At 43.0% G+C, this 27,327-nt stretch overlaps 1 protein-coding gene across 1 annotated transcript; it reads right to left on the reverse strand.

The window, feature by feature from the left end:
* Positions 1-681: 681 nt before the first annotated feature.
* siah1 (siah E3 ubiquitin protein ligase 1) lies at positions 682-24,841 on the reverse strand. The gene is made up of 5 exons (XM_070972864.1): positions 24,686-24,841; positions 8,839-8,895; positions 4,872-5,053; positions 3,662-3,958; positions 682-3,334 (listed from the first exon to the last, which is right to left on the reverse strand). The coding sequence occupies exons 2-5, from the start codon at positions 8,846-8,848 to the stop codon at positions 2,963-2,965; spliced, it is 861 nt and encodes a 286-aa protein (XP_070828965.1). The 5' UTR covers positions 8,849-8,895; positions 24,686-24,841; the 3' UTR covers positions 682-2,962.
* Positions 24,842-27,327: the final 2,486 nt, after the last annotated feature.

The following is a 27,327-nucleotide window of genomic DNA, read 5'->3' on the forward strand; positions in this document are numbered from 1 at the left end:
CAACTTCATGCAAACATGGATGAGAAGTTGTTTAAGTGGTCAAAAAACATCTAGATTTCCATGACAACTGCACAAATTTCATCTGCTGAGGAAGCGCATGCGATAAGATCGAAAGCAGAACTGTTACTAAATGGACCTCGAGGTGAGTTTTGTATGTGCAGACTCGACCAACCACAGCCCTCAATGACCTGCAAACGTCTTTGCACTGTGAGGAAACTGTCTGATATAAAAATATGAAAGGTGGCCTTCTGTAAACAAACAAGTTGTTTACATTCAGTAGTTTTCATCAAAGTAGACTGTTTGTATTCATTAGGTCCAACTAACATTTTGAATGCATTTCATTCTCATTAGACATTTGCAAGCTGATTTTTTTTTTTTTAATCTTGAATTGTTTATGTCCACAGGGTGAGAACCTTCTGTCCTTGATAGTGTGTTTGTACATTTTGCATGTGGCCAACACCAACTACCACTTTGAAACCAATCGGCAGAATGTCCACAGTGTCCCTCAAGTGAAGGTGCATTATAAAGCACGATACATACGAGACAGGGAGCCACTCATAAACATGTTGCTCTGTAGCACTATCAACCAAAAACTGCAGAAAGTACCTGTAGGTACACAGATAAATCGGCACTTCAAAAGAAAAGCCTTCATCAGGACAGTAAAGAAGAAAAGGCACCGGGTATGAAAAAGATAGATTTATTTAATGACAAAACAGAAAAAAGGAGTTGAGGGAGAGCAGCAACATTACTGAGACTCCACATGAAGAGAAAGGGAAAGATGATTGGCTTGACCTCCCTCCCTCCTCATAGACAAAAAAAAAAAGGACTTACCACACAAACAAGAGGACGGAGAGACAAATTGATGAGGAAAAACAGTCCAAATCAGTAAAAAACAAACCAGAAGAACGACACAACTTGCTTTTTAACTACAAACACTGAAGTTTAGCCACAAGTTTTACAACTGCCTTTTAATCTTTGTTTTTAAAAGTCATTACAAAAAATGATAATTATGATAATCTCCATTTAATAATAATAGCAACATTTTAATGGTAGAAAATGTCCCTCATTCCTGGTTGGGTGATCAGTCAAACAGTGGTTGAGGCCGACACTGGTAGACAGAGTGAGATGGAGGCGAAATGAAAGAGGAGCAGGGAGAGGAGGGAGAGGAGCAGGGAGGGGAAGGAGAGGAGCAGGGAGGGGAGGGAGAGGAGCAGGGAGAGGAGGGGGGGGGGGAGAGGAGTAGGGAGAGGAGGGGGAGAGGAGGGAGAGGAGCGGGTGGGGAGCAGGGAGAGGAGCAGGGAGAGGAAGGAGAGGAGCAGGGAGAGTAGGGAGAGGAGCAGAGAAAGCAGGGAGAGGAGCAGGGAGGGGAAGGAGAGGAGCAGGGAGGGGAGGGAGAGGAGCAGGGAGGGGAGGGAAAGGAGCAGGGAGAGCAGGGAGAGGAGCAGGGAGGGGAGGGAGAGGAGCAGGGAAAGGAGCAGGGAGAGCAGGGAGAGGAGCAGGGAGAGCAGGGAGAGGAGCAGGGAGAGCAGGGAGACAGTGAGCGGGCGTTTTGCCTCGTGTCCATCTCACACGCACGCACGCATGAACACGCTCACACGCGCACAAACACACACACAAACATCAAGAGTTCTTCTCTCTGATACAAAAAAACACCTAGAACAATCAAAAAGAAACAAAAGACGCGAGAAATGAACTCCAAAGAAAACTGTGACAACTGAAATGCAGTGTTTTTTTTTCTCGTTCTGAAAAACAAAAAAGGCCCCTCTAATCCTCAGCCAATCATTCTCTGACACACAATCAATTCATCCACTATTATACCTGGACACACAGCCAGTAATAAGAAGAACAGGCGTGTGTTCTGTGTGTGTGAGAACTAAACTGATGCGTCCACTCCATGAAAATAAAAACATCCAGGACTGATGTCGCTAAGGGCCTTCTTCAATCCGTACAGTATGAGAGCAAAGTCTGTTCTAATAACTATCAACAACGACAGTCAACTACTTAAAGAGCCTTTAGCCTTGGGTGGACCGCTGTGGACCAGAAGGAAATCAGGTGTGCCTGAGTCCCTTCACTGCAGTCCTGGACAAAGCTGGGTGTCTATGGTTACGGGTGCTACAGCTCTCCATGTGTAACGGTGAGGGTTCCAGTCCCAGCCATCGATATCCACGTCAGTCACATGTGAAGATATATACCAAAAATCTCCACGGTTGTAGCCCTACAAGTGTTGGTATCGTTCCATCGGGGAGGTCTGACGGGTACCGAGGAGGACTAAAACAGCAGGGAACGCGAAGTGGAAGCTAGACAGCTGGCTAGCTATCCAGCACTGACCAGGAGTCCATGTTGTGATCTAACGTCAGTCTTTCCTCAGTGTGTAGCTGCTGGGGCACTGAGCCACTCAGTGGTGCCCAGCGTCTCCTAGTGAAGGTCCGAGAGCTGCAGTGTGTGAAATGTCTGAGGATGACTGAGGGGAAGAGAAACAAGAGACACTAAAATAAGATGGGTGGGGAATCAGTTGAAGAGACGAGTTTGATGAACAGCTGACTGAGCAGCTTTTCAGTTTGTGTGTATGATCAGAGAGTGTGAGACTGTGTGTGTGTGCACAGGTCTCACATATATATATTTATATGTTTATGTGTGGGTATGTTTAGAAGTCTATAGCCATCACTACATAGTTATGTCCTTGTGTTTATTCATTCCTTCACTCACTCATCCATCCATCCATCCATCCATCCATCCATCCATCCATCCATCCATCCATCCATCCATCCATCCATCCATCCCACCCCCTGGGCCTCCACGGCTGCCCAATCAGACAGTCCAGCTCCACGTCTCAAGGGGTGAGGCGGGGGGAGTGGGGGTGGGGGTGGGGGGAGGGGGTGCTGTGAGGTCACAACTGATTTGACCCCCTATAAAATGCCCCCTGACAATCTGTAACTTCTTGACCCTCTTCTCTTGACAGTTCTTAGCACATGGAGATGGTGACGTTGATGCCCAGGTTGCCGTTCTCGGCGAACAGCTGTGCGATGGACGTGTCGAACACCAGGCAGTCACTGTTCATGATTGCCGTGGCGATGCCCTCGTGGATGGATCGCGGCGTGGCCTCCCAAGTCAGGCGGCGCCGGTGCCCATTGAGCTCCAGCCGGTAGGCGAAGTTCTCAGCCTGCTTGCGAGTCCCGATGAGCTGCACAATGGCGAAGAACTGCTGGTGGCCATCATACTTCTCCTGCTTCTCCAGCACCAGCATGAAGTGGAAGCCGAAGCAGGACTGCATCATTACCCAATCCACCGCGCCTGGCAGGTTGATGTCTGTCGCCAGAAACACAATGTCCTCGCCCTGGACAGACACACACAGGTTTGAGAGGTTTAGTCATTATTTCTTAAGGATACAATGTAATAAGTCATTAAACTTGAGAATTAAGAACAAACATTTTTACAGCCAAAACAGGCATCTCGCAGGGGACCCTGACATTGCCAGGACTGCACTGACATGCAGGAGTCTGGTGGTTGTTAAATGTGGCATGGTGGACATGCGTAATGCATTCACTCACTCGCGTTGCTCAAAACTGAAGCAGCTTGTACTGAGATCCACTGACTTTTAGTCCCTATGGGTTAACTGAGCTTCCTTCAGAGGAGAAGCTGAGGAGACAAGTTAGCGTCTGACCTGCAGTGTGGTGATGGACTTGTGCTGGTGCATCAGGTGAGGCATGACAGCGTCCAGGGAGCCCTGCCACTTGCAGGAGGCGCCGGGACAGGGGCAGGAATACGGCCGGAATTCGCACAGCTCTTCATGCTCTGTCTTGTCGGTGTGAGGCAAGGTGACTTCACAGCCCGATGAGGCGTACTTGCAGGGGAAGAGGACAGAATTAGCCACTTTCTCCATGGCCAGGTTCCTGATGGAGCCCAGGGGGCCTCGGCAGGTGGGGCAGCAGGTGAGCTTGGGCCGGCAGTTGGAACATACCTGTTGAGGGACAGAAAGAAATGAGTTAAGGTTTTTCCTCTCCAGAGATGATCTTCTCTTCTCTTCTTCTCTCTATCATCAGGTGACCACACGCCCAATTTTCTGTATTCTGATTGGCTATTGGTACACCAATGTGAACATTAAAGACTTCCTTATTATATGACTAATATCGACCATGAACACATTAATAACACTGCAATTCAGTATCAATATCACATTATTTTCTAACTCCAAAGGTTGTTCATAATGCAGTCTCTCCTTCTTCACAATATAATTAGATGTTAGTGTGCCAGATTTACTGTCCCCCTCTCTCCCACCATCTTCCTCCCCTTCCCACTGCCCTGCACACAGCACAAACACCACCTGTCGATGACTGGCTGCAGTAGTGTTGTGTGACTCAATCTGATCCCATGTACAAAGGCAGGGCTGTGCAAGAATGACTCAGCAGCTGTAGTCATGATGTATTACTGAACCGCAGACCTTGTAAAAATGTTAATTTGTGAAATTTCAATTTTACAATTTATACACAATGGTGGCTGCAGTAGTGCAAACAGTAGCAGTCCCATGCAAACTGTCACTGAGCTTAAATGCAGTCCGATGGGTGATCACTGCGGTCATCAAAAACCTTTCCTACAAAATAGAAAACTGTGTTATTCCCAACTATTAATGGCATTTTGACTACTAAATCAACACTGTAATAAAGCCGGACAGTGAAACTAAGCCAGCAATAAAACAATCCATCCCCATGCAGAAACTTGGATACAATGTTGATGACTTTCTGCAGTGTGTGTACACCACACACATGCATTCAGCTAACTTAAAATGTAATGCATTAAGACACTCCATAAGACATCTGAAATTTACTGCTTACAACAAGCGGCCCTGCTGACTTTCCAGGCTGGACAGTACATACCAAGTGTCCGGACTGGCACTGCAGGATGGGGGGCAGGACATAGTCGAAGCAGACGGGGCACTCAAACAGGCTGGCCAGGTCACTGTTGGAGGCAGTGGTGCCTGAGAGGGTGGGCACGCGCTGGGAGGGGGGACACTTGGAGGTTCCTGTGGGCAGCGCGGTGGCAGTCTGGCGACTCATTTCTGATAAAGGGAGAGAGGGAGAGGGACATGATGAAGACACTATATCTGAGACATAAAGTCTTCACATCAGAAATTTTCTACACCACTCCTATAACATTCTTACTTAATGTACCTCTCAGTCTCTGGCTGTATACCTCTGACTCTTACACATCAAAGCTGATGGGCACTTGACTAAATAGACATGTTGTAAAAGAGAAAGATGATGTCCAGGTGGAGACTGACAACATGGTGAAGTTATGTTCCTCAGAGAAATAAGAAATTCATACTTTTTTTTTTACCTTGATGAATAAATATTGCATTTTTTAGTCATTATGTCTAAACGATCCAATTGCTGCACAGAAATTTCCACAAGCTCATTGTAGTTGTCACCATTGTTTTGGCGCAGTTTCAAATCAATCATATTACCAGGTGAAACAGTTTTCATCCTCATCACAATCACTGCTGAGAGTTTCAAATTCAGCCCTAAATGAACAAGTCTTGTCCTGTGAGGAAGATAACATAACTCTTCCTCATATGCTTTTACCACTGCCACTTCTGTTTACATGCTGACCTGCAGGGACATGCTAGGCTAACCTCGGTTGGTGACGCTCACCACTTTGTAGCTCTTTCAGTGAACAGAATGTCAAGGACAGCGGCAACCCTCTGCAGGTTGGTCATCCACTGCATGTTCACCCATAAACAATAACACACATTTCGGATAAAGTAGTTGATCTATGTCATCAAATGCAGAATGTGACAGGGTGATTACATTCCTCATAGATTCAGGATGTGTGCACATGGAAAATCAGTTCTAAAATATTAAACAGATTTACTGCCTAACAGAAGCAGTCAGTGCGGTTACCCACACTGATGACCAAACACTAGTCATCCGACCACACTTCCTAAACACTGTGAGTGCTGCAGGCTACCTAATATCTGCACAGTGTCACAGCGTCTGCAAACCAATATGACTGCTGCCTCTGGCAGTTTACAAACGTAACAGCAGGCATTTGGAGCACAGGGTGTCTTTATGGAGGGTTATACCATCTTTCTATGGCAGTACGTGAGGAACACACCCTTCTGTAACTTTTGCCAGTCTCTACTGTCTCAACCTACAATGTACAACATGTCTATTATTGTTCCAGCAACAAGTCAGAGCTGCACAGACTCTTAGTCACATATATACATATATATATAAAAACCCAGAAAATAAAGTGAACTAATGTGGTGTGTGTATGCTGCGCAGTTGCCTTGGTAACCAGTTTGTATTTAAGAGTATGGGATGGCCTGTGGGGCAGAGAAGAGTGGAGTAAAGTGGACAATAGGTATGTGTTCATGAAGGCATCACCAGCACCTTCATCTCCAGAGCACAGCTACTGCAGATGAAGGAAGGAGGGAGGAGGAGCTGATTAAGGATGAGGAGGAGCAGGAAGAGGAGAGGAATGAGACAGCAAAGTTTAGAATTAAGCAGGGCAAGTACATCAGGTATGAGGTGGACAAAGAGCTAAAAACTTACAAGGAATATGGAAAAAAGAGGATGAGGATAATAAAGGATGAGAAATGAGGAATGAAAATTGTGGAAACAAGCAGAGTGGACGCTGCAGGATAAAGCAGATGTTGCTCATGTCGGGTCTTTTCTGGGCTATACAGAGTTTGGGTGGGATGACTGTGCATGCCAGTGTCCCCACCTACTCTGCTACCTGGCATAGCTCATCTTTTTATAGCCATACCCACAGATAGATGTAGCACAGGGAGAGAGGAGCAAATGTGGAGGGAAAGGATAGTATGTGTGGGAGGCAAAGACAAGAGGAGAGAATCAGGCAGTGAGACAGTGCAGCAATATGTAGACAGTACAACAGCTGGGAAATTAACACCCACCGATAAAATGGTGCCAACGCTTTAGTCATGGCTGCTCTATTTCCCTAACCTAGCAGCTAATTTAGCAAAAACACAAAATACTGCTGGAGTCAGGAAACATCACAGTTGGTCTGATGGCATGCAAAACATGTTTGCATGTGTAATCTCACTTCAGTATCTTTGTGGTTAATGTGGCTTTCTCAGTCTTGTTTAAAAAAAATCAACTGCTTGTTGTCTTTTCACCTCTTTTTTATGAGGATTTGATGATGACTACTACGATTAGTGGATCAGTTTTAGTTTTCTAATCAAAGCACAATAAATCATTTAATGGTTTATTGTGTGAAATTGATTGATTTGCATTTTCCTGCACTGACATTTTTGACCACTCCCAGAAGGCACTGGGTTCTCCCAGTTACCATGAATGCCAAATGTGATGCTTTGTCTACATCACTGCTACTTGCATAAGCTTCCCATCTACGCATGGCTTGGTGGCTGGCAGCGCTGCCAGCGCATCTGTGTGAGTACGGCTTCTCTGCGTGCACACAGGCCAACTGCACAAGTAAAAACTGGACCTAATGAGAGACAGTATTAGATAGCCGTAACTGTGCCTGCTGGCTTGTAAACACATCTGCTGTGACGGAGATAAGGCCTTAGCAGCTATTAATAGAACATCTTGGCTGACTAGCATGCTAGCAGCAGCACTAAGAGCAGCGGGACCAAATTAGCTGAGGACATTCAGCTAGGCCAAGGCTCAGGTCATAATCAGCTAGCATGTAAGACTAAAATTACTGATACAGGGTAGCTTTGGACAGGCATTCATAAGCTTGGCATTAAAACTTGTACAAACTATATAATCTCCACGTTAAAGATGAAACATTGTACGAACACCTTAACCTTAACTAGCTTGATGGTGCTGTGGCTTGTTAACAGAAATGATTGGGAAAGGCCAGGTGATGCAAATGTAAGAACTCTATAGATACAGTGACTCCTCAAACCTTGTCCCAACAATCTGCAGCCATGAGCTCCTCTAAAAATCAAATAATTGATGCCCACAAAGCAGGGGAAGGCTAAAAGAAGACGCAGAGCATTTTCAGGTAGTCGTTTCCTCACTTTGTCATGTGATGATGAAACGTAAAACTTTCTGAGAGAACTTTGTGAGACTGTAAAAGAACTTCTGCAGGAGTTCTGTTGGGTGAAAAAAGGGTGCAGCATTTCCTGAGAAGAACACTTCTCCAACTGTCGAGCACCGGGGTGGATTGATCATGCTTTGGCCTTGTGTGCTGGTGCACAGTAATCTCTGAAAAAGCCAGCTTAGTTGTGATTGCTGTGATAAATACATTGGCCTGACTGGTCCATCAATGGCAGAACTGGCAATGGTGTAATGGTCATATTCATAAAATATACTTTAAGAGGGACATGCTGAGTTGTTTTATTGGTTTAGGAATTACATCTGACACAAATCTTGCCTGGCTAAAAACAGATACGATTGCACTTGGGTAACACATTAAGGCTACAAGTAGCAACAAGCCCAGCTAAACGAGCCACTGGAGGCTAAACAAGGTATCACTTATTTAGTTGGCACATAGGACAAAGTACAGACAAGCAAGACCCAGCAAACTTTTGTTGTTAGCAGGTGGCTTGGAAAAGGCTTTTACAGTCTGAATTTACAGTTTACAAGGCTTCTGGATTTAAGGTTATACAATGTAATGGACATTATATAGAAACCAGCGACTCATTAGGGAGGATATTTCTCTAGAGAGCATTCTAACATGGAGTTTTGTATGTGCGTGCCAACAAAAGAGTAAATGAAAAGCTAGCAGCAGCCAGAGACATCATTTTGCAGGCCTGTATTGGAGCTACTACAAGGAGACCAAGACACACATGAGGACAGTTTAAATTACATTGGAACCATTGTCCAACACAACTGACCAAAAACATGAAATACCCACCTTCGTCCATAAGATTTCCAAATAAGGCTGTTGTCTTTTCTTGAAATGTGGGGACCTCTGAAAAAAGAATAAAAAAAACAGAAGGTAAACAATCATGACTTTGAGGAACAATGCTTGAAAATACAAGCTAGGAATCAAACCAGCTGATCACACCACAACAGTACACCTACAATAACCATGAAGCAACACTGAGGTAAATCCACAGTTCTCGGTGGTACGCTAACGTCTTCATTCACTGGCCAGAGAGAGGGCTTGGTTCTGTCCTTCCTCACAGTGGGCATTACAAGTGTTCAAGCCGGTTCACATATGAACCAGATCTGATTTACACAGTGACAATCTGATGTTTATGGTGGCCTCTCTGCTACGCAATAAAGACCAGGAAGGGCACTGCCGGTCTTGTGCACTTCCACAGACTAAGCAATACTCCTTCAAGGCATTTAAGCCACTTACTGTGCTGCTGATGGAATGTAGATTAGACTAGCGTTCTAAAATCATTGATTAGTACTGTACTGTCTGTCGGCTCCATACAATTTCCCAAGCACTGTTAATTCATATTTCATAAAGCAGATAGAGCTCCATCCGTTAGGTCTGTGGCTCCCAACTCCTGTGCTAGGGCCATAATATGGAGATCATTTTCCAGAATGACTGCCAGCTGTCTGTACTCTGTTCATTTAAGAAGTGCAGGGACGTTCCCACAGTTCTCAAGAGTCAAGCTTTAGAACAACAACTGCAAAGTTTACATTCACCCAAACAGTCAAACTATGTGACTGAGACAGGACGTAACGAGTGCCTGTGTAAACGTCAAATTCTGATATAGTGTAAAACAAGTAGGCTCATAGATCAAGCATCTCCATAGAGGGAGACAATCTCCGTTGTTATTATCCATTTATCCTTCCTGTGAATCCATACTAAAAATCCACCATGACCCCATTCATATTGATGGAAACCATGACTCTAGTTCTCATTCATATACCGTCTCCCCACCTGTTACATCACTCACATAGTTCCTATGTAATATGAAACTGTAATCCTAGAATTCCATAAGTCAGTTTGATATCTTCCAAAGTTATACTTTTAGAACAAAATCCACTCTTTTTGTTTCTATCCCTCCACAACAACTCAACAGACAAACACTATCAACTGAGCAGGGAAACTCAAAGAGATATTTTTACACTAGAACAGCTGTTAATTTTGTAATACATGCACTTGATTTGCTTCATTTGGATGTCAAAAGCATAGCTTTTGAATAGACTGTTGTTCAAAATGTGGCTTTCCTTCCCTCACTTGTACTGGAAGTGCATTGAGAAGGGACCTCTTAATGGCAACTACTGAGTGCCTCCTGGAAGGTAGGGGTGGACGATATGGCCAATATCTTCGATATCAATATCGTGGTATCTGTAACTTTATATCAAAGAAAAGCTAAGTATCAAGGATGAGTAATCGTTATGTAAATTCAATTGAGCAAAGGTTTAAAATATGCATACCATACCATATTGGTCAGATTTGATTATTTTCTTCTTGTATTTGGAACTTCCATGCAAACAAAAACAACAACAACAACAACCACCTCACATAAGACAACGCTTGAGTCTCCAGTTGTCCCCCAATGGTCGCACTAGCAAGGCAGCAGAATTGCTAGATTTTGCTGCCAACCCCAAACTTACAGCAGAGACACTAAAGCTGCTGTCTCATATGAACTCTGGGTGATGCAGAACTAAACTAAAAACATATTTTTATGTTTGCTCTTTTTAAAGCAAATATGCTGCAGCTATATTTTTGATAAATTTCAAAGTGGGCTGTTTTTTTTTATATTTTCCACAAAAAAGGGAAGAACTTAAACAGGCTTGCATTATGTATAGTTCTTTTATACGTAGCATAACTGTATACAGAACTTTATAGGTTGTGTTATCTTCAGTTTAGGGGGTCAAAAGTTTTGTGGCTCCATGTGAATTGTATTTGTTGGGGAGGGGGCCAGAAGGGCTCTGCTGAGGTTGAAGGTTGCAGACCCCTGTTTTAAAGGTATGTAAGCATTTTAGCATGAAAAACTACATTTTTTAAAGTTGCCTGAGCCACTCTGCCAACTCGCCTTAGACAAAACATCAAACACATAAATTCATATATTACAAGAAGACTGCGCATGACAGATGCCTTCAGCACTACAGATGGAAAATGGATACAAAAGAGGAAAATGCAATCCTGAGAGACTGTTGACTGCACACTGAAGTCAAGAAAAGTGAACGAAACACAGAAAAAAGAGACAAAGGGAAAGAAATAAATAGCAAAGAAGGAAGGGTAGCAAACAACTGGGAAGAGCATGAGAGCTAAGAGGATACTGAAGACAGCACAGGACAGAGACATGAGACGCACGAGCAGAGGGGAAGGCAGAAAACACACACACACACACACACACACTACAGTGTTCACACACCACCACATATCCACAATGTACACAGGCACGCTTGCTTGTCTGTACTCACCCACACAACACAAGCTATTCAACAAACAGTACATACACAACAGTGACGTTTCCCGTCAAGCTCCCGACACACAAAGTATCAATTTATCAGCCTGACAGACAGACAGACAGACAGACAGACAGACAGACAGACAGACAGACAGACAGACAGAGCTGCAGCTGTGCTCAGCACAGGAATGCTGCAGCTACAAGGACTACTGAACCCAACACATAAAGCTGATGAGCTGAAAAGGTGTAAATGTTTCTAGGAGTAAGTGAGCTTTCGTGAGTAGTTTTGTAAAAGCTCATTTACCTTTCATCTTGTGCAAATTCCTTATGGCTACACATGAAAAGAGTCTGAAAAAGGAGTTCCAGGGTGGAGCCTGCAGCCCTACGCAGGCTGCCTTCGACTTCACTTGGACCATAGACATAGGAGTAGAGCATTCACGCAGCCCCTCAACTCCATCTTTCTCTGAGGTTTTCCATGGAAACCACACACTGTTGACGCTGCCCAAAACGCACCACAAAGCAGAGGATCACATTTTATACTCATGGTTTCCCATTTAGGGAGCGTAAGCTCATGAGGGTCCAGGGAAAGCTGTAATGAAAAAAGAGGGCTGTGTCCAGACAACCGCAAGTGGAGAGGCTTAGCGGCCAGAAAAACAACAGCCCACCAGGGGACGGGACAAGAGGAAGAGACCAGCCTTCATCTGTGTCCACGGAGTCCAAGAAACTACAAAATATCACATTTTAAGCTCCTCTCTCAGTCCCTGGAACAGCATGCAAAAAGGCATCCATCAGACAAACTAAAGTTACACTAAGCAGGTTGTTAGATGTTTATGCTGCAGCACAGAGAAACAGACAAACTCATATTCAGTCAACAGTCTGTAAGCACTCTGTCAGTGTGTGGTCAACCTGCCACTCCCTGGCTGCTGGCTGCTTCCAGTCCACCGCTAACTAAAGGCAACATGTGACGGTTTAGCAAAGCCACAGTAGATTGTCTCAAACACTGGATAATTATTCTTTTACAAGTTCCACCTTTGCGTTTCCTGGTGCCAGCTCTTCAGGGACTGTTACGCACTGCACTGCTTTTTTAAACAGGTACATCCACTTCCAAAACCATTTTCTGAAATTGCAGGTTTGCAGCACAAGAGCACGATTCCCATGACAAAAGAAAGGCTGCCTTCTATGAAAAACAAATCTTGTGTGGCGTTAAAGAGTTGCTGGAGGAATAATCCTTTGCCGACTGGAAAACAAAGCCTCGCTCTGTCTTGGTTTCCCAGCGGCAGTGGAGAAGGCTGTAGTTAGCGAGGGAGGAAATTCCCAAACAAAGTCTCTGCCTCTCTCTCACACACTTTTCCTCCTAAGCCATGTTCTTTCTGTCCCCTGGAGTGTGGTAGGTGGCCACTGCTGCTGGGTGTGTTTGTGTGCAAGATGGAGAAAAGCTAAGCCGGCATCCAATGTCAGTCCAAACAGAGCATGCTCACTGAAACGCTTCCTGTGTCTCTCTTGGCAGCGCCTTACCCAAACACATAACCCCCTCTCCACAACACCATCATTTCTCTTTCCCACAGCCTCTGACTGGATTCTACGAATGTCATTCACCCTGCTAAACTTCCACCTCTTGTGTCAGTATCTCTCCATATTCCACACTTTCTTGCATGCTTGCTGTGCCTTGAGCCTGCATACTTTGCTTTCTTTCTCCTCAAAGGGCATTCTCTCTCTCGCTCTCTCTCTCTCTTTCTTCCACTTGTTTCCTTCTCTCCACCCCCTCCCTCCACCCAGCCCTGTGGTTGTGCAAGTCTCAGATTTCAGCCTGGTCTGGCTGCAGGCTGTACCAGCAGCTGCCCTCATTGACACCATACCTCACTTTCTCACTGCCTCTTCTTTTCATTCTATCCTTCTTTTGACTTTCCTTCTCACTGTTTGTCACGATGTATTACGCATATGTATCTCACTCAGTACAGTGCTGAATTAAAAAAAAAATTGTTAAACCCTAAGGATTGTGGTGTTTGTTAGCACTGAGTCCAGGCCTTTGAAAAATAACAGAATTGTGCAAAAACCACAATTTGCAAATCAAACAATGTGACAAAGTTCTTAGATCAAAAGAGTCCACATGGTGATTAAAAGCAGTAACTTGTTACTTTCTACAATCAGTCTAGCTTTGTAAAATTTCAACTCTCCTTTGCTCATTTCTTTCATAGGCTCACCTCTGCACACACTCCCTCTCCAAACACACACAAAAACTGAGCCGATCAGAAAAAAAGGCCCGAGTGAAAACAAAATATGACTGTGAGCCAGAATCCATCTGCCTGTCAGAGAGAAGGCGACAGCTCGGGTAGTGCACCCAGAAAGAAAGACATCAGCCCCATTCACGCACAGGACAACAATGAATCCTGGGTAATTCAGTGACAACAGAAAAAAAATACAACTGCAACGGGAGTTTCCAGGTTCAAGTCCTTTTTCATTCAACAGAAGGAAGCAACTCAAAACTAAAGGGCAAAATTAAAGCTGGGAGCAGCGACAAGAGGATTTCAGGCTTCACAAAGGAGAGCAAAGTCGCTTCAGCTAGTTTAATTCTGTTTAAACAAGGAGTGAGACCAATCTCACACTTGTTTAATCATCACACAACCTGCAACATTTCAATAATGTACATTCAAAGGTTCCACCATTTGACCCCCTTCATTGGTACTGAATGAAGCTCGCTGTTAATCAGGAGCACAGGATGTCTCCGTTGAGTTTAATCAGGATTGCACACACATTAGTGCTAAGCGGTATACCGGTTCACACTTAATACCATTGTATATTTTTATAAAGACATGCATTTTGATATACCGCCATACCGGTGTATTTGATTACAAAACATTCAGAACGCTGCACCGCGCGACACCATTTCAGACGGGTTGTCAGGCTAAAGTTGACGCCAGAGGCGGCAACATGAGAAATTTGCTCCAATACCTTAGCCGCAAGCATGCCTTGGAATATCAAGAATGTATGAAATCAAGATCAGCACAAGTAAAGCAAAAGAAAAATCAAGCCAAATGTCACTTCAGGACTTCATTTTTCACTTCCTTCCACAATATTCACTCATCATGACAGTAAAATAACCCATCCTAAGGCAATCTACTGCAGTAATTCCTGTCAACCAGTAAAAAATGTTGTGAACACCCGACATACCATGAAACTGTTATAATTTTGAAAAATATTGTGATGTCATACTGCCCAGCACTAGTTACCCACATTTTCTGGATTCAGGTTTGTTTGGGCTCAGATTTGTTGCCATCCAACTCATTTTGTTTCCAGTCCTTTGAAGAGCTCTAGTCAGAGCGAAGGATCAACTATAGATTAGCTCTGGTTGTTAATATGACCAATTCAATTCAATTACATTTTATCTATACAGCACCAAATCACAACAGAAGTTGTCTCAGGACCGAGTACAGACTGTACTCTTTATCTACAGAGACCCAACAATTCTCACTTGCACTTGGCGACCTGCTTGCTGCCAGACTGCAGACTCAGTGAACTTGGTGAAGATAATTCCCTCACTGATTGTACTTTGCTGTCCCTGTCAGTCATGTTGCACTTTGTGTACATACTTCTGGCTCAATAAGCTGAGTTTCATGACATGTTCAGATTGAAATTAAAATACGTTAAATCATTAGGGAGTGCCACTCACACTAAGGCCCTAAACTGAATAAAACAATATATGAACATTTCCTTTAGAGGATAACTTCTTTTAACTGTCTTTTTCTTTTTCTGGCACTCATCTCTTTTCCATAGCAGGAAAAACAACTGAGTAATGGTGCAGCTTGTTACCATGGAGAGTCTACACAGAGCTGGGATGTCGATGTCACTCTCACTCACTCACACACACACACACTTGTGTTTTAACATGCAGACATAAATGTGCATCATGCGTACACACAGACAAAGAGTGGTGAAGCAAGCAGGGACTCCCTTTGGAACTGGTAACAGATCTAGAATTACCTCACTGTTACAGAGCCAATGAGTCACTGTCTACGTCTATCTCCTACACACACACACACACACACACACACACACACACACACACACACACACACACACACACACACACACACACACACACACACACACACACACACACACACACACACACACACACACACACACACACACACACACACACACACACACTCCTTCTGCATCAGGCCAGTAGGAACAGCTGTCATTCTTCTGAGGAAAAAATGAGCTCTATTCACAAGCCATGCACTGGTGATGCTGTGTCAGGACAGTAAAAACAGCAAAGGTCTAGTTCTAGTTCTAGGATAGTAGATCAAAGATGGCGCTGCGGATGGCCGCCTTGGTGCTGCGCTCTATGGTATTTTCTTTATTTTAAATCTACTCGTCAGATTTTTTCTCCTCTTTTCGAGACGCAGTTTTTCTAAACCTCTCGATGGAGGAGCAGCAGCTTTTTATGGGATTTGCAGGAGACACAGATGGGGGAAGCTAGCTGGAGCGCTCGTTAAACTGAGAAAGCCGGGATTTCATACAGCATTCGCATCTTTACATCCGGCCAATGTTGGCTAACTGACAAACAAGACAGAGGAACACAATGAACACGGACTTTCGTAATCCTTTGAGAGTCCGCTGAAAGACATCACAGGACCTCTGCTGGACTTCCTGCAATTTGCCAACTGGGCAAACTAGTCAGTGGAGGACTCAATCAACATGGGACTGAACTATATCTGCAGCACCTCGACCTCCCAGGGACATATGCAAGGACCCTGTTTGTGGACTATGGATCGGCGTTCAACATCATCAACCCAGAAATCCTCCACTCAAAATTCACCCAGCTCACTCTGCCAGCCTCCACCTGTCAGTAGATAATAAACAGGAAAATGGAGGTGAGGCTAGACTAGAGGTCTGATGCAGTCGGAACAACCTGGAGTTGAACACACTAAAAGCTGTGGAGATGACGCTGGATTTTAGTAAAAGCCTCTCAACACTATCTATCACCATTTTCCAAAACATGGTTTCCACTGTGGAAAGAAGGCTTCTGGGATTCACTATCTCCCAGGATCTAAGGTGGACTTCAAACATAGCCTGAATCACCAAAATGGTACAACGGAGGATGTCCTTTCTATTCTTTTCTCATCCATCATTATCTGGTTTGGGCCTGACACCAAACGGGACAAGAACAGACTGTAACAGACTTTAAGGACTGCTGAGGAAATCACTGGTGCCAACCGGCCCTCCATTCAGCACTTTAACACCTCCAAACTGAGGAAATGGGAAAGAAGCATCACTGCAGGCCTCTCACATCCTGGGCACAACCTTCTCCCCTCTAGTAGGTACAACAGATCACCAAACAACAAAACAACCAGATACAGAAACAGTTTCTCCCAAATGCCATTACCCTGATGGATGAGTTAGCTAGACGTACAGTGTCACTAACCCTCTGATACCACAATACCCACTAACTGGCCATTTACCATCCAATAATGACCAGTTTTAACATATATAATCATCACTCATTGTCATATGTCAACATAAATCCCTATGTATGCAATTTCACTGTATATACTGTTTATTGCCTCATCTATCTATCTATCTATCTATCTATCTATCTATCTATCTATCTATCTATCTATCTATCTATCTATCTATCTATCTATCTATCTACGTATATATATAGAGAGATATAGAGACAGATATATGGCTGAAAACTGTATCACGATATAAGTGTTTTATATCTGTCGATATCGATAATTATTGATATTTTTTATTACCTATTTAAAATAAGGACCAGGAGAAAAATACATTCAATTTAAACATTTTTAGTTTAAATTGAACCTTCCTCTGATTATAATCCCCTCAGCTATCAAGGCAGAAAAGAAAAGGAAATGTCAACACAACCATGGAAAACACTCAAATAATAAATGCAAAAAAAAGTGTAAAAATGTAAACAGAGAGAAACCTTTTTTTCTGCAGGTTTAGTGCAGAAAGTTCACAAGCTGATTCACCCTCTGGTGAATAAAATGTTTTCAGATATGTGCAGTGTTTTGTAAACATAGCAGAAACTGAGGTAGACTTGACATCTGTGACATACAAACAAACAAACAAACATGATAGTACAGTAAGATTGACTGAACTATAAAACCAGCCTAGACATATGAACAACTTTAGTCACTCTTCTTACTCTAAACATACATGAACTATTCAATGATATCTTTATTGTAAGTGTGTTTAAAAAAAAAAGCATGTGTAAGAGATGTTTATAGCCTGGCTTCTCCTCAGTGCTCAGTGAAGCATGTCTTTAGCTATATGATATGCCGCTGCCTCCATTATGTCTTCGTGCCTTTTAGATGATTTGTCATCATGCACTGAAGCAGATACCTCTGCATGGTGGTCAGCTGCTTGTGTGGTGGTGCTGCGGTTGCAGATGTTGTTGGACGTTGGCGAATACGGCTGCGCTCCAAAGAGTGAGCACGGCTAAGGTGGTGAAACAAGTTTGTGGTATTACCGGTCTTGGTGGGGACAACAGTCTTGCATAAGTTACAGACCACATTGGTCTGACTACAGTCCGACTTATAAAATCCAAAAAACTCCACACTGGCGAGCTGACTTTCCCTGTTTTATCAACAATTTCTTCGCTCGCTGCAGCGCTCACTTTCTACATCTCATCTCACTCCTCGCAAAGCATTAAACACGAGACAAGATGGCGCAACCGAACTTGATACTTTACATGATTGGCGTGTTAGCGTGTCTCTCTCACTGATCAGCGATTACTCCCTGCGTTGCCTGGTTACCTGAGAGTGAGTGCCTTTGTTCACGCAACCAACCTTGCTTCGCAACTTCAGGTTTCTTCTGACCAAGAAAAAAAAAAATTATCGAACGTTTTTTATTGATCTTGATTACGTATCACGAGACATATCGCTATCATTTTATCGCCCTACTCTTAAACATAAACAAAGAGCTCCTAACTTAAATTTTTGGTAATGTTTGTGATGATGGACAGTGAAATTGATAGGCCTAATCTTATTTTAAGTAATGAACATCTCTGTTGAATAAATTGGAAGCCATGCTTTAAAAGTAGCCTACAAAATGCTGAAAACACAGAACTTGTGCAGTTCACATGCTGATAGTTGTATTTGCTTATGTTGGTTATCCTGTAGGTAATTTTAGTGGATGATTTATTTGGTGGCGTGTCCCCTGTTAATAGGCCTCAGCTTTCATCAGTTCCCATGATTGCTGGCCAGCGTGAAGTAGCTTTGTAAACTGGCATAACTGCCATTAATATAACTCTGCTGTCAATTACACCAACGGTGAGGAAGCCCGCAATGTCTGTGAATGCAGTTTTGTGAGACTGTATTGCTCCACAATATGAGGCTGTTACAGCGCTGTTTGTGTGATCGCTCTGCTGATGGAAGGTTGAAAGTACATTTTTACAGCTGCCAAGTATCTTAGTGTTATAATCACTTTCATTTTCAAAACAGCAAAGGAAAGACGTACTTTACGATTTAGCAAAGTTTTTTTCTGCTACTCTTTGGCTGCTAGCTCGCAGAGTTTCCGTCGCACAGTGAGGAGGCAGACATCGTGATCATCAGACTCTCTGCTTTCATATGATATCAGCTTGTGTGGTTTGTGTGAAGTGGTGAAATCAGCAGACGCTCTAAACTGGACATACCCTATTTTCATCTTTTTGTTACATGCGCATATAATTTATTGCTGTATGAATTATGTTTTGTTTGGGTGGCAATGCTTGGTCGAGGCTTTTATTTGAGTTACCATTCTGGTATGCTATAAATTAGGATTGGTGCTTCCTAGCGTGAGCATTGATCATCTGAACTGCGCGCATCTCACTCGTATTGAACAGACTGGTTTTAAGTGTTTTCTGCTCGGTATTTCATACCTGGGATCCACTGTCTTGATCATCTGCCTGAAGCCTCTTTGGCTAAGTGGATAGTGATAGAGTTTGTAATCTCGATCCACCGTCTGCTTTTTCTGTCGTAGGGAGTCCCTACAGCATCTTGAAGTGACATCTGGCTCGATTTTTCTTTTGCTTTTCCCGTGTTACCTGCTGATGTGGAGGGCGCTGATCTTAACTTCATACATTCTTGATATTCAAAGACATGCTTGCGGCTAAGGTGGTGGAGCGAATTGCTCACGCTGCCGCCTCGGCCGACAACTTTAGCCCAACAACACTTTCTTTCAAATCATTTTCTTTTTCATTTTTACACCAAAGACACAGCTCCTCTTTTTGGCACAAGTTCTTCTGTCTATCATGTTCTACTAGCTCTGCAGCTTCGATTTCGGAACTTTCAACGTCTATCCCATCCGTCCCCGCACAATGCGTGTTTAGAAGCGTAACATTGAAACGGTCCCGCCTGAAACAGCGTGTGTGAAAAAGTGTGTTCACTTCTTCACTCTGAAATAGACCATCTGTTATAGAAACATGACATCAGTCATGTCCACGCAAAACAAAAGTAGTTTGTCTTTGTGTGTGTGCGTGTGTGTGTGTGTGTGTGTGTGTGTGTGTGCATAAGTTGGTCTGTAACTTTCCTCTTCATCAGGCTACACCAATGGGAATGACTAAATGCACACTGCTTACACACCATCAGCTTGAATGTTAACATGACAGCAGGAAGCAGGAGAAGTAGCTTTGAGGCACAATATACTGTGTGTATTAATAAAATTATTAGCATTAACACAACAGACACACTGTTCTGTCAGCATTGCTCTCTGATATCCAACTGATTTCACAACAGGAGCCCTCTGCACTGTTAGGCTGTTTGCAGTCACCTGACGTTAAATTCAGACGGAGGGTTGGAAGTGAAAACTGCAATGGATGAGATGAAGGAAAGTTCTTGCTGTGCTATTTTATATGAAATTATTATAAGGTATAAACAGAAAATCAGAACAAATGTTGGATGTGACCCTTATGCTATAAAGGGGAGTGTTTTTTCAACTGAGGCAGTGGATATAATGAACTATGTGGTCATTCAGACATCTCTCTACTCTGGAGGTATACAATTTTCGTGTTAGCGGTTGGGTCCACGACCTCGGTACCAAAGCGCTCTGGGATGGCAGTCATTTTATTTTGTCAAGGGTACGTAGCTTTTATTGTCCCACGGATTAACCTAGCAGCAAACATTCAGTGTTGCGGTGCTGAACGGTAATGTTTACGTCACGGTTGTTTGCTAGGTTAACCACTCTCAACGGTCTGGTGAGACGCCAGTAAAGACGACGATTGTCTGGAAACAGGACAGGGTATGTTGTTTAGGTGCAGCAGTCAACGGCTGACAAGTGTTAATTGTGTTGCTTGCAGCCATTACTTTAAATCTATCACCATAGAGTTAAAACAATAGCTAATGTTACACTATCCACCATTAGCCGACTTGGCTCTTCCCAACAGTAGACAGTAAAGAAGCCATTTCTTTCCACCATTTTTCAGTCATTTTCTTGCATTTTTCACCCTTATGAACAACAGTATTTAGCTCCTCCTGGTTCCTTGGTTTGATCGATCTGAGCAAAAGTAACCGATGCAAAACACAGGCATTTTGAGTGTGTTATAGTGTTAGAGTCCAATGCAGAAAATTACTTCTGGCCCTCCATCTGCCCCACAACAAAAGAGTGACATGACGCCATCTGCATCTGCTTTGGAAGCCATACTCCTGCTTTAGCTTCAGCCATTATGACGCTTTGAAAAGAATCATGTGGAGGAGTGGCTGCGGTGCCCCAACAGACCAGACTGTACATGAATGTATAAAATAACAAGTAAAAGCAGCAGTGCACACGTATTCAAATGTAACCGAGTAAAAGTAATGTTTTTTCTCTAAAAATCGACTTGGGTGAAGGAGAAAAGTATGCCCAGCAGCATAGGGATCCTCTCAGTGGTACAACTGCTCTGATAAGCACAATTTACTCAAAAATGTGACTTGAGTACATGTAACAGTAACTGTAACTCATTACATCTTGTGTAACTCATACCAACATCGAGTTACTCAAACAACCATACAACTGTGAGTGTAAGTATTGGTAGCTACATAATCTGCTGAAACTAAAGCAGTCTAATTCAGTGTTTTATTCCAGGTTCACTGGCAGTCCTCTTTGGGAGGGTCTTCAGTGATGTGGAGAAGCTGAGCCATCACCACTGAGGCCTTCCACCTTATCCATTTAACATCCTGAAAACGAAAATGTGAATGACTTCGCTAGTAATCCTTTTACTACAGGTAGTTACTCTGTAAGCAAGACAAGAAATTTCTATGTTTGACAATCAAGTTGTATCACGATGTTGACAGATCATGATAAAAATTAACACAATATTCTCTTCAGTATTTTGAAAGAGTAACAACCAGATAATCTGCAGCTTTCATAGACATTTTAAGGCAGAAATATAAAACCAATTGTCTGAAAATTGAAATATGGACACAGTATAGTCCTCAGAGTAGCTGCTTATACTTTAATTACTGAGCATTTTTACAAGATATTATAAGATCAGTAATTGAACCTTCAGTTACACTGACATGGGACAGGATTAAGTCTATTCCATGCAAATATCTGCTTAATGTGGTGTCACTGGTCTGGTGTAACTACTGTGTGCATGTAGAATAACACATGAAGTGGCTACAGTAATCAATACACTATTTCTTTGATAACTTTTAAGTTTATTAGATGTCGTTTTATGAGAAAAACATATGTACTTGACTTCAGTGTCACATCTTCTATATGTTTCATATTGAATTTTGCACACCCTGGCATTACTGTAAGTGTTAACATTACACAAGTTACTGAGCACCATGTAACGATGCATGCTAACACATTACCTCTATCTCTTCAAAACAGATACTTTCTACTTCACCAGGCTCTGTAGGCCACACCTGACAAATGTATACGGTTTAGAAAGTTTATGCGCAAATACTAAGCTAATATCATGTGACAGAGACATATAAATGGTTGTATTTACCGGAGGAAAATGTGAAGGAAACCACTGTTGCCACTGTTAATTTGTCCATGATTTTGGGTCACATTACCAGTCAATAGGGATGTAACTATACAGTCAATATTGTGGTATCGCGACAGAAATATGGCCTGATGCCATCGTAGTGACACCAGCTACCATGACAGCTACCATACCATGACTCCATACTGTCTCTTCTTGTTAACATTTTTATTGTTTTTGTTTGAACAGCAGCAGAGGGCGCAATCATAGTTATCATCAAGAAGACATACTCCCATCATCCTTTGCACGACAAACCAAGCAGTGCTAAAAACAAACCCAACAAAATTATGACAACATTTTCAGTTGTACAATTTCAAGAACTGACAGTGTTGAAAATGAAACTGAGAAATGCAAAATAACTTGCAAATACTGCCGGATGACGGTCAACTACCCTACAGGAAACACATCAAACATGAGAAGCCATTTGGCACGTCGCCACCCAGAAAAGCTCAAATCACAACAACAACAAAGCTTCAGCCAGGCCAAAGGAGCCTGAAAGAAACATCTGGAGCCTCGCTTCCCCGTAACAGTCCAAGAGCTGAAGAACATACAGCCCAAGACTTAAGGCCGTATTCTGTGGTCAACAACGATGAATTTCAGAGGTTAGTAAACCAATGTATACAATTCCACCAAGGCCGCGCTTTAGTCCCACAGTGATAACAGCTCTGTACCAAGAGACAAAATCTCAAGTGACACAAAGCCTCACGAGCTGCTCGGAGCTAGATTACAGTCACAGCTCATGTTATGAGCAGAGAATGGGAATGAAAAGCTTTGTCCGACAGATGCAGCCTCTTCTCCAATCACACACTGGACTCAACACAGCAGAGGTTTTGAAATCTGCTGTTCTGGGGTTGAACTCGACATGAGGAATAACAACAATCATTACGGTATTGCTGTCCTTACAGACAATGCATGAAATATGGAGGCAGTGGTGAGAGAGGCCAGACTGTCCCCATACAAAGTGCTTCACACACATTTTAAACTTAATAATAATAACAATAATAAACTTTATTTGTATAGCACCTTTTGGACAGCAATTGCAGCTCAAAGTGCTTTACAAGAAAAAAAAAACCACATGCACCAAGTGAGTGATTTGCATAAAAATGACAAAATGGACATAATGTAAGAAATAAAAAAGAAATGATACACATGATAATAATAATAATAAGGATGAAAATAAAATAATAATAACAAGTGACCTCTTTCTTTTTTTCCAGTATTGCAAAAGAGATGTTATTGTGGCCTAAATATCGAGGTATTATCATATCGTGAGTTGTTGATATCGTAACATACCAGTCGAACACTTACGGTTGTGAAGTTTTTGGTTTACAAGCGGTCACTGATGTGAGATTTTTGGTAGAAGTGAAGCTAAACTCAGTCAGAGTGATTCCATGGTTGCAAAAGAAAAACACCAGCAGAGAAGACACGAAAGTTGGTGGGCGGTGCCAGCTTAGACCTGTGGGAGCTGGCCAATTATGGTGGACTAGGGTTTTTTGTTTTTTTTTTCTGGGGGGGGGCATTGCCTGCATAAATCCATCTCACCTTAACCTGAGCGGGGGCTTAATGGTCAAAATAAAAACAGACAGGAGTGAGCATGATGAGGCTCCCTTAACTGATTGAGGTAACTTGGAGTGTTCTGCTTCTGACAGCGCAGCTCAGAACACATCGCCAGGACGATGCACTGGAGGTGAACGTGTAGCAAAACAGATCACCGAAGGAAAACTGATTAAAAGCTGACATTCATTCGTCCTCTCCCTTCAGACAGGTCAAACACAGTCTGTGAGAGACAGTAACGACTGATTTCAGTGAGCGGCCACTGTCGTTACTTTGGGTAAACATCGTTAGTCATTACTTCCTCGACAGCCATCACTGAGGCAGGTTATCCCTGTAACGCTGGTACACAAAACAATGGCACAAGAGGTTTCTGTTGACCTGAACTGACCTGTTTTAAAAGTAAAATCGCCTTGTCTGGCAAGGCAGACGATGGCGTAGCCTGGCTAGCACTGTAACAGACATACAAGGCCTTGTCTTGCCGTAAAGCAGTGCCCCGTAGCAGACTAGCTAGCTAAATCGGTGGCTTGCTAGCTTGGCAAGTATGTGAACATGCTAAGAAACATACACCTTCAGGTTTATAATGCACAGCTATGTGTGTGTTAACGACCGTGTTTGCTCCCCATGCATGCCAATCGACTGTACACCGCAGACAAGCGTGCATTTTAAAACATCAAGACAACTAACAAGCTATCGACACGGCTAGCCAGCTTTTTGCCAAGCACAGCTAGCTAACAGCCAACATTAACACCGTGATAATGCGGGAAGCTAACGTGTGCTACAACAGGGCTTCGTTTTTCCCCAACACACTACACTCGAAAATCCAACGTTTTACTCGCCACGACACACCCGCTTACCTCGGACGAAATATCCTTCAGCTCACTGCAGGTTAATGGGTGAACGTAAAGCGAGGTAAGTTACAGGATCACTCTTTATCGTCTTTCATTCGTTAGCTCGGTACACACATTAGCACTGCTTCTCCTGTAGCAGAAACGAGACGCCAGTCGTTAAGTACCAGCTGCTCCAGAGCGCGCACAGTTACTGAACTTTGTCGCGGGAGCGCGCTCTGCACGATACAAACTGGTCTGAATCGAAAATTACAGTCATTTTTAAATAAATATATCTATTAATAATAAAAATTCCTCACTGAATTTCAAATTTTTATATTGTTTTCTGTTTGTTTTTGTTTTTCTATTGAATAAAAATGACAAATTAGTCCATAAATAAACCCACTCTCTTCCAAAACACACTATGCGTTACCATCAGAGAATCAGATTAAGATACACACACACACACACACACACACACACACACACACACACACACACACACACACACACACACACATATTTAACTTCCCCAGTTCATTGTATTTTTGTCATACATTATCTTTATCGTACCCTTGCATCTGTGTTTTACTTTAATTAAAGGAAAATTGAACATATTTAAATGATGATTGAATGAGTGGCAAAGTCTGCAGAAACAAGCCCAGTTACTTTGAGCACCTATCCTGTAACCTTCCTCAGCATCAGCATCACTAACATTTCACTATACATTGAAAAAGTTCTGAAACTGGGACATTTGAATCATTGTGTTCCTTAATGACACACTACTTAATCTATCAAATTCAAACAACATTAGAGACTATTCTGGAACAGAGACACCACACTGACCACAAAAACCCTCTTCTGGGGCTTAATACAGCAGTTCTGTGAGTTTCTGTGAGCTTCTAGTTCCGTAGAATGGGTGAACTATTAATTACATAATTTTTTCAATACAAAATCCACAGTTCAACTACTAATAAACTCATTTTCAGGATCCCAGGAAGTAAACAAAAATACTCTTGAGACTCAAAACAACAGTTGGCCAACAAAAATGAACCCAGGTGCATCCAATCAACAAGTTTTGTCATTCTCCATGACTATCTGCAGAGCGTCTGAATCTGACTTATTGGCTGGCAAGAACAGTCTCTCTGCTGGACCTCTGCCATTGGTGAGTAACATTAGACACGGCATTTTCTGAATTCATTAATATTCTGTGGACTGGATGTGGCCTGGGGGGTCCCGGGTGACGATATGGGCTGGTTCTGGACTGTGTTATATGGTCCAGATGTGGACCAGAGTCTGGACTTTGAGAGGGCTTGTTCTACTATATCTGATTAGATAAACGCAAAAAATCCCACAACATAAGAGAATTTGGGCAGCCTTTATTATATTTATCAGCAAATTACAATAAAGTGACTCTCCCAGTCAAAAATATCATCTATGACAGTTTCCAAACGCTAACATGAAGTCAGTGGCTCAGCAGTTGAGAATGAAGCCGTGTGATTCAGTCTCGATACTAATCATACATGTAACTGGGTGAGATTAAAGTTAAGAGGCCTTGATGCTTCTTCCATAGTAATCTGGAGCCTGGGACACACTGCCCAGGCATTAAGGGAGTTCCCTCCCACCACTAACAGCATCAGGAGGAGGAGAGATTGGAGGAGAAACAGCAGACAGAGGGGAGTGTGGGGGCGGGAGGGGCTACACCGACGGGGATTATAGAGAGGGATTGGTTATGTAAATGCATTGTCCCAGTAGGCTAACAGCCACCTGAGCACAGACTCAGAAGACGAGAAAGGCAAATAAAATACGGAAATATAGTAATTCAAATACAACGATGACTACTATAAAATCCGAAATGACATGGTAAATATAATCATATTGCTATATTACTAGCGCTGGGCTCTAGGCATGGCATTTTTGGTTGGCCTGTGCACATTTACCAAAACAATGAGCAAAACATTTCTACAGGGCAAAGCAGATTTTCAGAGCAGACTGAGGCGATTGCGCGAGGCAGAATTCTGTCAATATGGACAAAAGGATATCAGCGCTTTCATCATTCAGTGAGACAAAGTTTTTTACAGTGGGCAAACAAAGAAGGAATGAAACTCAGAGAGAGCAGCAAGGAGTGTGTGGGAGAGGGTTTGGGGAAGAAAGGGAGAGGAAGAGGGGAGATCCAAGCCCCAGAGGATGTTAAGCTGTTCTGGTATGCTGTTGGAATTTGAATTTCTGGTTGCACATAACAACATACAGTACATGCTGTTTTGTTTTTTCTGAACACAGTGAAAAGGAGAAAAGGGGGAGGATACAGAAAGAGAGGTCTGAGGAAAAAAGAGAAAATGTGGAAGGAAGAGGTCAAGGGAGATGGTTTGAAGGGGGGATGGGGGTTGAGAGGAGAGTTTGAGAGAAAGAAAGGAAGGAAGGAAGTGAGGAGATGGGTGATGGATGTAAGGAGGAATGGAGACAAGTAGAGAAAGAGGGTGGAGTGGAAAGAGAAAATAAAAGAAAGAGGACGGTGAGGGAGGCGAAGAAGCTGACTGGGAGCCAGCAGAGCTGTTCATCGGCAAATTCCAGACATAACAGTGTTTGGCAGGAGATTTTTATTCTGAAACCAATGCAAATTCTTGGCTGTGGATTTCTCAGCTTTCTTAGTGAGGGCTGGGTTACTGCTGGGA

This window comes from Chaetodon trifascialis, chromosome 10 (assembly GCF_039877785.1).
Source record: "Chaetodon trifascialis isolate fChaTrf1 chromosome 10, fChaTrf1.hap1, whole genome shotgun sequence".
Taxonomy (NCBI): domain Eukaryota; kingdom Metazoa; phylum Chordata; class Actinopteri; order Chaetodontiformes; family Chaetodontidae; genus Chaetodon; species Chaetodon trifascialis.

Excerpts from the sequence above, each read along its gene's own strand:
- siah1 (XM_070972864.1), bottom strand. Across the intron at positions 3,959-4,871 it reads AGTGCCAGTCCGGACACTTG|GTATGTTCCAACTGCCGGCC; the intron begins GTATGTACTGTC and ends GTCCCTCAACAG. Across the intron at positions 3,335-3,661 it reads AGTCCATCACCACACTGCAG|GGCGAGGACATTGTGTTTCT; the intron begins GTCAGACGCTAA and ends GTGTCTGTCCAG.